General features: G+C 53.6%; 1 protein-coding gene across 3 annotated transcripts in view; it reads right to left on the bottom strand.

Annotated features, from left to right (window-relative positions):
* Window positions 1-14,365, bottom strand: part of PDPK1 (3-phosphoinositide dependent protein kinase 1) — a 63,894-nt gene that overhangs the window by 13,410 nt on the left and 36,119 nt on the right. For all 3 annotated transcript variants that reach the window (XM_042240038.1, XM_027961765.2, XM_042240039.1), the window contains 4 exons: window positions 6,086-6,161; window positions 2,568-2,636; window positions 2,248-2,344; window positions 1,165-1,338 (listed from right to left, as the gene is read on the bottom strand). In XM_042240038.1, the coding sequence (XP_042095972.1) occupies window positions 1,165-1,338; window positions 2,248-2,344; window positions 2,568-2,636; window positions 6,086-6,161 (416 nt within the window). The remainder of the gene's footprint in view (window positions 1-1,164; window positions 1,339-2,247; window positions 2,345-2,567; window positions 2,637-6,085; window positions 6,162-14,365) is intronic.

Genomic DNA, 14,365 nt, shown 5'->3' with positions numbered 1-14,365 from the left:
CCAGGACCTGGGCCTGTTGACCTCCGTGGGTCCCATGCCGCCCTGCAAGGTCAGGATTAAGGCGGCAACACCGGAGCTCTCACCCTGGCAAACACGATGAGACAGCAGACAGAGGGCCTGCACGCGACACTCAGGAGTGTACAGACGCCCTGTGGAGCCAGGGTCCCCGGGCACTGAGATCAGAGACAACAACTCCCTCGGAGCCCAGCCAGCAGAATGTGGCCCTCCGTGGGACCCCCCTGCCACAGGCCCTGGCGACCCTGCCCATGCCAGCATCACGGCTCAAGGGTCTGGTCGGCCACTAGGGCCAAGGAGTAAGTCCTCTGCGTGTGCAAAGGCCGCGGACAGCTGGAGCCAGTGAGACAGGGAAGCAGACCGGAGAGGGGGGCACGGATGACTCCCCACATCTGGCTCTCCTTGGGTCTGAGCATAAAGGATATTTTAGGGCAAAAGAAGGGGGATGTGCAGCTTTAAACCGTAGGTGGAAGCCATGGAGAGGCGCTCTTGATCTCTAGGAGGCGATGCCTGTTGTAATTTTAACTCAGCTGTGAGTTGCTTTTAAGATAAACTCTAGAATTCCTCAGTCAACTGAGGTGGAGCGCTATATATGATGACCGGTTACAAGCCACAATGACAGAAATCACACCAGCAAAACGGACTGTGGCTGACAAGAAAAACATCTGAAATCACACACAAACACAACCTTCCCCAGAAGAGTTACGGAGCCAAGTGCGCCAAGGGCCTCCGCTGCCCACCCCTCAGGCCGGCTAAGAGCCGCCGCAAACAGCGTCCATCCTCAATGCTACGTGCCCTGAAAGCGCAAAGCAGCAGTGCCCAGGACTCGCTGGGAAACAGAGGAAGCATTCCAGAATGTCTTTAGATACACAATTATAAAGACACCAGCCAAAACCCAAAGACAGAAGCCCACCAGGAGAACTGGTGCCCAGGCTCTGGTCCAATCCCTTTGGGCAAAAATTAACTAGAGGAAAGGTGAAAGGGACGCACGCGGCCCAGGGCCTGGCGCTCTGTGCTCGGGGAGGACAGAAGCCTCTTCAGTCCCAGTGGGGACCTCGAGGCCAGTGTTCACTGCCCTCCACCACGTATCTCCACTGACTCTCGCTCTGGCCATCGTCCCACCCCCAGGGACGCCCCAGTGGGGCTCACGTTGCCATAGCAGTCCTCGTCGTCTTCCGACATGGCCGGCAAGTAAGCTGTAAGCTTCGGGGGTGTCTGGTGATGCAGGTCCTCCCACGTGATGGACTCAAAGAATGGGTGGGCTTTCAGAGGGCCATACCCCTCCATTTCTTCACAGCCTAATCTCTTTGTGGCATCTAAAACCTGAAACAGAAGTCGAGACAAGTCAGCATTGGGGTTAAAACACAATTCTGACCCAAAAGAACTCTTCTGAGTAGTTCTCAATTCTTGGGGTCTCTTGGAACTTGGAAGGACACGGAGGGCTGGGGACAACGAAGTCACCCTCAGGGATCCTTCACTTTTCTGGAGTCTCCGCCCCTCCTCACACAGGCGAAAATAATCATGACACTAAAAGTTCATGAATAGTGGCAAGTATCCTCTCAAAATCCTAAAACAAGAAAAAGAGGAGCTCACTGGCTTCAGTAAGAGAATGAAGAGTTCACGCAGACAGAGGGCTCCAAGGGAGCTCGGCATCCTGCTGTTCCCAGCCCCATGGAGGACGCAGGCCTCCCCGACTGGGGACAGAGCATGAGGGCCAGGCAGGCAGAGGCAGACGCACCCTTCTCGCCCAGACCAAGCAAAGGGCAGGCGTGGAGCCAACACACACCAGGGGAAAGGACACTGCAGTTTTCAGAACACACACAGACACTCCCTTCCTGGGCACACTGTCCCTGTGCTAACGTCTGACACCTTGCATGCCTGACTCTAAGGCGGACACCCACCAACGTCGCTGGGCGGAACTTACACCGCCAGCCACGCAGCACAGCCAGCCCCAGCACCCCGCGACCTACAGTGCGGTGTGTGCTGGTGAGCGACCGCAGAGTGCTAGAGCAACTTCCTGTCTTATTAAGGTCAGAAGTCAGACACCTGGGAACTGAAAAGGCTTGATGGGAAGAGACTGGAGACACGCATCTACCTATAACCATTGTCTACCCTCAAATGCCCTTTATTAAACATGGTGCCGCCAAGGAAAGCCCCTCTGACCACAAGATGAGAGGGACTCGGGGGGTGGCCACTGGATGAGCTCACGAGAAGACAACGCAAAACATTTACCAGAAGTTTCTCCACAAGGTCTCTCGCCTTAGGAAAGAATTTTTCAGGGAAGTCATACTCCAATTTAATGATCTTCTGAAATATAAGATACTCATTTCTGTAAAAGAAGAAAAGCTGTCATTCTGGGTGGGGGCACACAGACTCCAGCCCATCCCAGAACAGAGCTGCAGCACTCCGGGCCCAGCTGGCTCCCTCTCCTGCAGAGAGCCACCGCAGTCACTCAAGAGCCGGCAGGAGGGCCCCCCCACGCCCCCAGGACCGCCCTCTCCCGTTCATCAGGCTGCGCAAAGGGGTGGCCAGAGCCGGGCAGGGTCTCTTACCCAGCTCGGAACGGAGGCAGTCCTGCCACAAGCTGGTATATGATGCATCCGAGTGCCCAAAGGTCTGAGCTTCACGGGAAGAGAAAACACAGGAGAGTGACATTCGCAACTCCAGCGGCGAGCACAGCTCAGGTCCCTTCACCTATTCACGCCCCTGCCTCAGCTTCTCACACCTTCCTCTCCTTTAAAACCAGGCCAGTGTGCGGTGGAGACCTCCCCTGCTCTGGGCTCCCCTTGAGGGGGCCTCCCTGCTGGGCCAGACCAGGTGCCTCCCTCGGGGGCAACCAGCGCCCCCACAGGCTTGGCCTGACCCTGACCAGGGAGCAGTGGTCACTCCTGAGGGCAGCAGCCACTGGCAGAAAAGCCCCTCCTCCAGTGCCAGGGAGGGCACAGGCTCAGAGTCCCCCTTTACCACTGTCGCCCCAAGGACATGGACGCCACCCGCGTCAGGCTGCCCACGGAGCACTTCTCCTGCACTGCCTGGACTCGGGACGCACTGCCCACCCCTCAGGAACATTTCAACCACACACTCTGAAAGACACCCCAGGGCTCTGAGCTTCCACGACCAGCTGCAGGAAGCCTGGAGGGGCTGCCCTGCTCCCACCCACGCCCTCCCCTCGGGGCATCGCAGAGTCCTCGCTGAGAACTACTTTGCATGCTTTATTTCCTCTGTCAGTTCTGCATTCTATTCCCAGCTCAGCCCTAGGAAAGCACCAAGAGGCAACTCGCCCTGCACGGCCAGCGGCCGCCCTGCAAGCCCTAAACGTACGAGGCTCGTGGGGTGCTGGACACAGGCAGCTCCTGGAAGAGGCCACACCGGGCACTCCGAAGACGAGCTCATAGGTCGTGGGCAAGACAACGGGCCGGTTACAGAGCTGGGGGCCTGGGTGGAGGCTCTGTCCTCAGACCCACAGCACCAGCATGGCAGGCAGATGAAGGACTCAATGTGAGTTAAAAATGCCACAGATCAGAAATCTGAGTCACAACACACAGGTGGGGTGAAGGCATGTTAAAAACAAATGCGCGTTCTCAACGACTAGTTCTTAACGCTTGGCGTTCTCTGCTGTCTGGTGTGGTTAACAGGGGGAGCTACACAAGACAAAGGCTGACAGAAAAGCATCGGCCTTGTGCTGTGACAGTGTCCAGAAAGTGGGGGGTGGGCTGTGTGCGTGTCGGGGGGCTGCCTCCCTAGCCGTCCCGGGTCATCTCCCGGGAGCAGGACTGCTAGCAGAACCAGCCCCGGGCTAACCTTCCACAAGCGTCTTATCATTTAATGTTTTTTAATGCGATGAAAAATAAAAGGAGAAGCCAATGAACATTTCTGGAAAGCAGTATGCACCAGTGATTTCTTTAAATGCTCAGTTAAACAGTCATTCTATTCTTGAAATTCAAAGCAGACCATGGGGCAGCGTGGCGCCCGGCTGCTCAGGCAGAAGCCTGTCTTCCCCAGCACAGGCTGTGCACACGCGGGAGGCATGTCGGGCATGGAGAAACCACAGCGAAGCTGGACAGAGGTGAGGAGACCACACAGCTCTTAAGAGATTTCTGCCAACACTGGGAGTGACATGGGAGATGTCCATCAGCTAATCGCAGGGAGTGTGATTCAAAACTGGTCATTCAGTGTGATTCCAGCTGTACAAAAACTCCGTAAACACATATACAACACACAGAAAAAAGGAGCTGGAAAGACGGCCACACCAAACCATTGTCGGTGACTGCAAGTAGGCTGGGGACTCTGAGTGCTTTTTGTTTTTGTTTTGACTGCTTGCCTTAAGGAATCTCAGTTCCCCGACCAGGGACTGAAACTGGGCCACAGCAGCGAAAGTGCTGAATCCTAATCACTAGACCGCCAGGGAACTCCCTATTAATTGCTTTCTTCTAGTCTTCATATTTTCTAAGAAGTCTTTATAATGAAAAGGTATCATTTTTACAATCAGAAAGAAAATTCTTAACTATTTTTACGTATCAGATGACTTTAAGAATTAAAAAGCATAAAGGATGCCCAGTGGCGTGCCCCTCAGCCCTGGTGCAGCCCTTGCCCCACAGCCAGCCAGCTGTCCACGCCCTGTGTGTCCTGCTAGAGGTTCAAACGCACAGATGAGCGCCCCTGCGCCCTCCTCTCCCTCAGCAGGGCCTGGAGACCTTCCTCAATCAGCAGTGAGAGCTTCCTCTTTCTAAAAGTGACTCCAACGAGAGGAAAAGCCGGTTCTCAGCCAGCAGGGACACACTGGAGAGTCTGGCTGAGCGTGCCTGGAGGAGGGCTCCTCAGAAGGGCCCTCGGGGTGTCCGAGACCCACCGGCCTCGCTGGGGCCTTCACACTGCGGGACGCTGGGCGGCACGCTGGGCGGCACCCCCGGCTCCACCCAGTGCCTCCCCACCCATGAAGTGTGACATCATAACTGTCTAGACCAGAAGTCCCCTGTCGGGAGAACTGCCCCACGGGGAAGCCCTGACCCACAACAGCGTCTGGCCACAGGAAGAGCTCCAAGTCTGTTGATTCAGTAAAACAAAACAAAAAAACAAAGAGCCCAGCAACTGCTAAGATGGCCAAGTTTTCCTAACATCTTTCTACCCATCATGTCTGTGCCCTGTGGATCCATCCACTCCCTAAGAGTTTTTGAAAAGCCTTTAGGCTCAGAAACAACTTCTGTGCCCAGAACCGTCCTCACCCCTGCTGCCTCTGGCACAGGCTTGTCGCGCCAGGAAGGCGACCGTGCAGCCCACGGGCGCAGACACTGGCCGTGTGGGCCCTGGTCAGCTCTGATGGCACCTGTGGGCCAAGGGCCTGGCCCAGGGCAGGAAGAACTGAAAAGGCCTCACCACAGAACCTGTCCCCGCACCCTGACGGCCCACTCGCACCGCCGCCTCTCCATCCTCGCCTGCCTCACGCCTGCTCCAGACAGCCCCGCAGATGCCCCCAGCCTCAGGCCCTCGGCGCCCACCTGCTTGACCTCCACTGCCCACTGCCTGTCGCTAACCCTCTCCACACTCCGGACCTCCCTCTGGGGACAACATCCCAGCCCCTGCACTTCTCATTTCCACAACTGAGGCCTCTGCCTGGGTCCTCCAGTCTGTGGCCACCACTGGGCCTGGCTCCTGGAGGGCCGGCTGGGCCCGCCCTGCCCTCCGCAGAGCGTGGCACACTCAGCAGCTGACCAGAGCAGAGGTGGCGCCGAGGCTCCCCGGGCGCCAGGCCACGGCAGGAAGCCTCGGGTCAGTCAGACAGACCCGCTGGCCATGCTGCTCCTCGCTGTTGTCAGTAGTTCCAAGAGGAGCAAGACCAAATCTCAGAGCATAAGAGCAACCACCATCCAGGAAGGATAAGCAGTGACAGTAAGTTAACACGCAGGTCACCAAAGGAAAGATACTGTCTCAACGGCAAAACGCCAACTTCTTCCAAAGGAGGCCCAGCTAGGTAAAGGCCATGGAAGGCAGTCTCTTAACTATTGATTTCACCTGAAAGAAGTACCAGCACTTTAGAGGAGAGAGAAGCATGGGTCAGAGGAAAGCAGGTTACCTCTTACAGGCCGATTTCTCTGTGAGCAGCTCTGGAGAGACATACTGGGCTGTTCCCACAAACGAGTTGGCCCTGGCTGATGAGAAGAGGGGAGAGGAGACGGTCATGCTGAGCCAGCGCTTCCACCGCGGATACTGCCGTCGGCGTTCACCTCTCAGGACGCCGCGGTCACCCGCCATCTACCTGTACCCTCCCGAGAGCGGGACTTGTTGGGGACCCCCTGCACCCTCTTCTGGGGCCCACCCCCACCCCGAGGCTCCCAGGTGGCCCTGACTCCAGGGCAGCCCTCTGGCCCGCCCTCCTCCCGCCCACACCCCCCGAGTAGCCCTCGCACAGCACGCTGTCAGCTGGGAGCACCTTGCGAACGGGCTCCCGTCTGCACACTGCTAGAGCCAGGGTGCCTAAACCAACCCTGCACACACACAGTGTGTGGCCAGGACTGGACCCCCCCGCAGGGAGACCCTCCTCGTAACAACAGCTCATGGAGCCAAGGAAGGCCCGATGCCCTTGTAACATTCTATCCCCGCTAGTCCTGGACTGTGCGTGCAAGGCTCTCCAAGGTCAGCTGCAGCCCTGCGAGGTCTGGTGCCGGACCCACCCCTCACGGCTGAGAGGAGGTGGACGCCGCACCACCTCAGGAGATCCCGGGGCTCCTCCCCAGCTGGCAGCCCTGACAGAGCTGCACTGCGGGCACAGCCAGTCCGTGTGCCCCCTGCCCCCACCCCCGGAGGCATCCCCGCGATGGGGACGGAACAGCCGCTCTTGTTCTTGGCCACAACCAGAGGACACGGGGCCGGGGATTCCCGTGAGCACCCCGCCGTCAAGTACTGTCACCCCACTGGTGGGTCCCCAAGGACACCCACGGCACCGGTCCCTCCGACGGCTCCCCGCAGGGCAACACAGAGCACCTCGCCTGGCTCAACACCGTGGGCACAGACACAGGCCCTTTCACCTGGCCTGACCCTCTGCAGTCAAGCTGACTTTTCCCTCACCATCTTTAATAACGTGGGCTAGAAACTACTGGTCTCTGTTCACCTGAGCCGACCTGGGAAGTGTGCCAGGTGCAACATTACACACCAACCCCTGAGAGGGCCCCAGCCCTGCAGGCTCACCTGAAGTCAGACAACGCTAAGGAACAGCAACAGGCCCCAGGCAAGGGGCCCGCCTGCTGGCCCCCTGCCTCAGCTGTGGACAACTGGGTCGCGGACAGAGGGGTGGGAAGCGGCTGTCATCACCAAGTGGGCAGAAGCCAGGGGTGCACCTAAGCACGCTGGCGGAGCACCAGACAGCCCCTCACCAGGACCTCTCCAAGCCCACAGGCTCAGGGGCTGCAATAGCGCCCTCTCAGACACGAGCTCTGGTCACGCACGCCGCAGGGCAGCCAGCCCGGTGTGGACTGTTCTAGAGCTGGGGAGGCAGGACAGCTCACAGTGCCTTCTAGTCTCTCCTTCTCGAAGCCCACCACCTACTCCACCCAGAGCTCCAGAAGGGGGACCACACTGCGCCTCCCACATAGCTTGAAGGCTCTGTCCTGGGCACCTCAGCTTGGGCCCGCCTCAAACAGCCTGATGGGGTGCGGCTGCCTGCGGTAAACCTGCCAGACCCGTGCTATGCCTGCCCACAGCTGGAGTCCTCACCACACGCAGATACAAATAACCTAACACCAGAATGGAGAGGCAAAAATGCCCAGGGCCCATGGCCACACCACTTCTGCATGCACCTGTCTGCTGCCCGCTGGCCAGTGGCCCTCCGCTCCCCACTTGCCATCCCTGGGGTGGGCACCCAGCAGGGCTTCCCATGGGGGAGACCTCTTGACTGCGTCCAACGACCTCCAAAGGCAGAAGCTAAGGAACACAGACAAGGCCGCCCTGCTGCCTCTTCCCCATTTGTTTCCAGGTTTGGTCTCCAGGCCCTGGAGCCATGAGGGCTTCTCCAGGGGAGAAAGGAGAGCTGGGGATTCTTCCTCCTGGCCCACCCCCAGGACACAGACGCGCCCACGACAGAGGTCCTGCTCAGGTTCTGGCCCCACACACCCCCACCCAGCGCCCTCCTGGGGCCGAGGGGTGCTCAGTCCTGCTGCGGGATCCAGCTTCTTAGGGCCTGGCAACCTGTGACTGGTCCCTGAGGTCAGGGACTCTCCTGCACCTGCCAGGACCCAGATACACCAAGAGCTCGGAGATGATTGCAAAAGGAAGCAGTAGGAGCCGAAGCCCAATGAAATCCTTCAACCTCACAATGAGTCACAGACGCGTTGTGAACACAGGACAGCCAGCAAACCAGCGACGAGGGAGGGAAACACACAGCGCCGAGCGGCGCGCGAGGAGGAAGGCCATGCAGTGTCCCTGGTGGGGATGTGAGATGTCACTTTGGGTAGCAACTTTCCAACAAACATCGAAAGCCACAGAGACGAGGCAGGTGTGCCCTCTGACCCCGCGGTTGCCCTTCTGGCACCCGACCCTCCAGGATGAAGTCGGCACGGACAGCAGGACAAAACCACAACCCTTCAGGGGCTGGGCTGCGCGAGACACTGCACCCGGGCAGCATTCCTGCTCTGCGTAAGAAGCATGCGTTTCTTCCAGGATTTTTTTTAAAATGCTATTAAAAAGCTCTAGAAATATATTTTGTATGAAAAGATATGCATTACACATAATTAAATAATTCAGGCTATCACACAGTATTCAGAAGCACTGATGCTTTGCAGTAGCTACATTTTGCATAAAACAAAGTGGACAGGACACACACACACACCACCCACCCCCCACTGCACAGCAGGGCTTTAAAGAGCAAGTCACAATGGCCCTGGACCGGGCTGCTGCTGCCGCCACTGCTGTAGTTTCCTGGGCCTACGTCTGCTTGTCTCCTGCGACCCTTGCTGCTTCCTCTTCCCAGGAGCCCCACCTTCTTAAAGGGACTCCAAGACCCTGGGGGTACACTGAGTCACACCCCCGGAAAGGAGCTCTTTCATTAGTCTAGAGATGAATCACTCCTCCACAGCATGGAGAAGAACTCCTGCCCTCAGAATGATGTTCTAAAGACATAAAGTAAAATACGTAAGACTATACACATGATGAAAGTATCAAAATATTAAAGTAATACATGCATAAGGTACCAGTTATCTGGTGGTTTTTTTTTTAATGCACTAACAAGATCCGGCGGTGAGCACAAACAACAGACCAACTGTGCTGACCGGGACAGGACACGCAAACATCTGTGGTTTCTACTGACAGACGTCTGCTCCCACCTTCAAACTGAAGAAAACCCTCCATTTCACTGAAAGGTTAGTGACAACAAGGACTGTTCTCTCCAGCTTCACAAACAGCAGGTTTCTCTGCATCTCAGGGAAGAGCATGAGAGCGCAGGAGCAAACCACGGAGGTAATCTAGTCACCTCCCCTGGACGCTCAGAGATCAGCCAGAGGCAAACTCCCCCGGGCCCTGGAGACCAAGCCCAGAGCCACTGCGGACCTGAGCTGCCTCCTCTGGGCCACGGCCCACTCAACAGGGGCCACAGGGTCAGGCCAGAGGAGGAGGATTTGAGCTGGGTTCTTATCTCCACCTTCCAAGCGATTCAAAACACCCGCCCAGTACCCTGGGCTGGGAACCACTCTGGCCACCAGAGATCTGCAAGTTGGACCCCAAGGTGCTGGTGGGGTAAAGGGGCCTGACATGCTGCTGAGCTCAGAAGACACTCACTCTCTCTCCAAAGCTGGAAGTGCACACTGCCGTTGTCTTACCCGTGAACCCACATGTGAGGCACAGCAAACACTCCACAAAATGTGCTTATTAGCCCTTGGACAGAAGACAAGCAAGCCGAATCCAGCAACACATAAAAAGGAGTGTACACCACGACCAAGTGGGAGTTACCCTGCGAATGCAAGGGTGGTTCACCACATTAAAAACCGATCAATTTATGACATCACATCATTAGAATAAAGAACAAGGACGTCCCCGGTGGCCCAGCGGTTAAGAATCCACCTGCCAATGCAGGGGATGCAGGTTCGACCCCTGGTCCAGGACGATCTCACATGTTGTGGGGCAACCAACCAAGCCCGTGCGCCCCAACTACTGAGGCCCGCATGCCTAGAGCCCCTGCTCTGCAACAAGAGAAGCCAATGCGATGAGAAGCTCGCGCACCGCCACGCAGAGCAGCCCCCGCCGGCCCCAACTAGCAGCCCATGCTAGCAACCAAGACCCAGCACAGCCATGAAGAAATGAAGAACAGAGGACAAAACCCACATGACCCACTCGATCAAGAAATGCAGAAACAGCATCTAACAAAATTCAATACTCCTTCATGATGAATTACAAAACAAACTAGGAACAGAAGGGAACATCCGCAACCTGATAAAGACACCATGAAAAACCCACAAGGAACATCACGCTCAGTGGTCAACATCAGCGGTGAAAGACTGAAAGCTCTCCCCCAAGATCAGGAACAAGACAAGCATGCCTGCTCTCGCTAGTCAACAGGAGCGTCAAACCAGGAAAAGCAGGAAAGAACGTGAGGCAAAAGGCGTCCTGCCTGCAAAGGAAGGAGTACAACCATCTCTAATGACAGATGACATCATCTTGTACATAAAAGGTCCCCAGGAAGTTGCTCAAACACTATCACAAGTAATACACAAGTCCATCCAGGCCGCAGGACGTAAGATCAGTACACCAAAAAGGTCAACTATATTCCTAAACACCCTCAATGAAAAATCTGAAAATTAAGAAAACTACTACATTTACAATAACTTCAAAAATAAAATAAAAAACACTTAGGAATAAATTTAACAAAAGAAGCACAAAGCTTGTAATACCAAACCTACAAATAATTTTTGAAATTACAAAAGCTATACACAGAAAGACATTCCACAGTGAAGGGTCAGAAGACAATGCTGTTAAGACAGCAGCACCCTCAAACTGACCTATCCCCGCAACACAAGCCCTGCCCTGATCCCAGCTGGCTGCCACTCAAGCAGTTCTCACAGTTCACCCAGCCTGCAGCCTCTATGAGACCTTCATGCCTTCCAAGGCTGAACAACACTCCACTGCACAGCCAGCCACGCCTCATCTATCCGTCCATCAGCTGAGGGATACCTGAGCTGTTTCTACTCCTTGATTATTACAAATAAAGCTGCTATGAACACCAGTGTACAACCTTTTATATAAATGTTTTTCAGTTCTCTTGGATATATTAACTAGAAGCTGAACTGTCAATTACAACATAACTATGCTTAACCTTTTAAGGAACTGCCAGACTTTTGCAAAGCGGCTGCATCATCTGACAACCCCACCTGCAGAACATGAGGGCTTCAATTTCTCCCCATCCTTGCTAACGCTTCTTGTGGTCTTTTCAACCACAGTCATCCTAGTGGGTATGGAGGGGTGTCTAACTGTGGTTTTGAGTTGCATTTCCCTAAGGATCTTGAGCATCTTTTCATGTGTTTATCAGCCACTTGTTTCTCTTCTTTGGAGAAAATATCTATTCAGACCTATGAAAAAAATTTTTTTGTTATAAGTGCTTTATATATTGTGGGTACAGATACAGAAGCTGAAGGTTTTTTTTTTTCCTCTTCAACCCTATGGGTTCTTTTTCACTTTTTTTTTTTTGAAATTAAAAGCAAAAATTTATTGATCAAATGGTCATTTCCTATAGACTAAATTGTAACTGACATTCTTCCAAGTGTGCATGGCATTTGCAAATTTCAGCATATTAAACTGAAGCAAGAACAGGGAGCCCTCTCTTCCCGAGATGGTTCTCCCGGAGACCTTGTATTAAGCCCAAGCCCAGACCTGCAGGTACTGCGTCCTGAATAAACTCTCCAGAGGTGTCTACTGGATGCTGCTGCGAGCCAGCAAAGGCAGTGGTGGTGAGAAAGAGAGAAGGTCTTCAGGGTGCTGAGTGGCAGAAAGGGATAATGGAGGCACGGAAAAGTGACAGGCACAACCTAAGACTGCGCCCACATCTTTAAGTTTCAGATGCTGTTAAAATAATACCTGCCTCCCAACTCTGTCTGTACTTAGGCAAAATGACAGTGTCAAAAAGACTCCCACGGGATTGGGTGTTTCTACAAAGACCTGGTAACACTGAGGGGCATTCTCCCCCCTCAGACCCACGGTCCTCACATTTGGCATCCCCGGACCACTCAGCCTCTTTCCCTCTGGACTTTGGCTCTGTTAAATTTCCATAGTTTTGTTTTTTTTTTTCAATTTCACTAATTTCTGCTCTTATTTCTTTTCTTCTATGTATTTTCTTTTCTAAATCCTTTTATTTTTAATTTTTTTTAATTGAAAGATAATTGCTTTACAGAATTTTGCTGTTTTCTGCCAAACCTCAACATGAATCAGCCTCCCTTTTGAACCTCCCTCCTATCTCCCACCCCATCCCACCCCTCTGTTGATACAGAGCCCCTGTTTGACTTTCCTGAGTCATACAGCAAATTCCCGATGGCTATCTATTTTACATATGGCAATGTAAGTTTCCATATTAATTCTTTCCATACATCTCACCCTCACCTCCCCTCTCCCCAGGCCCGTAAGTCTATTCTCTATGTCTGTTTCTCCACTGATGCCCTGTAAATAAATTCTTCAGCACCATTTTTCTAGATCCCATATGTATGTGTTTGAAAACAATATTTATCTTTCTCTCTCCGGCTCACTTCACTCTGTAAAAATAGGCTCTAGGTTCATCCACCTCATTAGCACTGACTCAGATGCGTCCCTTTTTATGGCCGAGTAATATTCCAGTGTGTGCATGCACCACAGCTTCCTTATCCGTTCATCTGTCGGTGGGCATCTAGGCTGCTTCCACGTTCCAGCCATTGTAAGTAGCGCTGCAGTCAACAATGGGTGCCTGTGTCTCTTTCAGTTTTGGTCTCCTCAGGGTGTACGCCTAGGAGCGGCGTTGCTGGGTCCTATGGTGGTGTTATCCCTAGTTTTTAAAGGGGTCTCCGTACCGTCTCCCACAGTGGCTCTACCAATCCACATTCCCACCAACAGCGCAAGAGCGGTCCCTTTTCTCCACACCCTCTCCTGCATCTACTGTTTGCAGACTTCTTGATGAAGGTAATTCCGACTGGTGTGAGGTGATACCTCACTGCAGTTTTGTTTGCGTTTCCCTAAAAGTGAGTGATTCTGAGCATCTTTTCATGCGTTTATCAGCCACTTGTTTCTCTTCTTTGGAGAAGCTGTGTCTCCAGGCCATTAAAGACTTGCTGCTACGAAGTCTTCATATATTCTGAGCACAAGCCCCTGATCAGACACAGGAGCTGAAATTTTTTTCCTCTTCAACCCCACAGGTTGTCTTTTTCACCTTCTTAATGTATCCAAGCACCAAAGTTTTAAAACTTGTTCTGCTGCTTATGCTTTTGGTATTGTATCTAAAGAACCACTACCTCACCCAAGGTCATGGAGATTTACTCCAACGCCTTCTTCCAAGAGTGTTAACTGTTTCAGCTCCCACATTCAGAGCTCTGATCTATCCACGTTAACTTCTGTGTACGGTATGAGGTGGAGTAATAATGTTTTTGATGAACTGGTCATCAGGACAGTGAACCAATTCACACTTTTCAAAAGCTGTAAATAAAGGGGAAAGAAACGAGCATTTATCCAGTTTTTCCTTTACAATCAATGTCATTAGTTAACCAAATAATGGCAAAGGAGAAGTTTCTCTTTAAAGAATTCCAGCTCCAGAATGAAAGCACTGGGCTACGATCACTCTGCATTCTCTAATGAACCGATAGATCTAGGCCACTGCAGCTATAAAGGGCTGCTGACATCACAGGGAGAGATGACTGGATATTACATGCTCCCAACAGAAGAACATACTACGCACACCAGCCGCTGGCGTGAAAGGACTGAACCTGAATGTCACCAAGCAGCCGCATCCAACTCCCGACTTGCAAGACGTACAGAGGGGAAAGGAGCACGCTACGGGACTCCACAGAGGTGCCATCAACAAACTCTGGGAAGCTCTGCAAGACAACGACCTGGTTTCTTCAACAGACACAAGGGGAAAAAACAGAGATGCCAAGAAGCTACAGATGAAAAGAGCAGCTGCAGCAAAGTGGGGGCTTCTGTCTGAATCTTCCTTCCACCAGCAAACCCTCTACCCACCCCAGCATGTCTGCCCCCACCCCCCATCAAGGTCCTTGTCTCACGGGTACCCATGAGCCCCAGCAGAAGCACAGCCCCTACGTGGGGGTCCCTGTAGCAGCTTCTCAGGTCAGGGCAGCGCTGACCGTCACACCTGGCCCCACACCCGAGGTTCACTTTCAGGGTCATTTATTAATGCACA

Source organism: Ovis aries, chromosome 24 (assembly GCF_016772045.2).
Source record: "Ovis aries strain OAR_USU_Benz2616 breed Rambouillet chromosome 24, ARS-UI_Ramb_v3.0, whole genome shotgun sequence".
Classification (NCBI taxonomy): Eukaryota; Metazoa; Chordata; class Mammalia; order Artiodactyla; family Bovidae; genus Ovis; species Ovis aries.
This window is presented reverse-complemented; position numbering and strand designations above follow the sequence as displayed.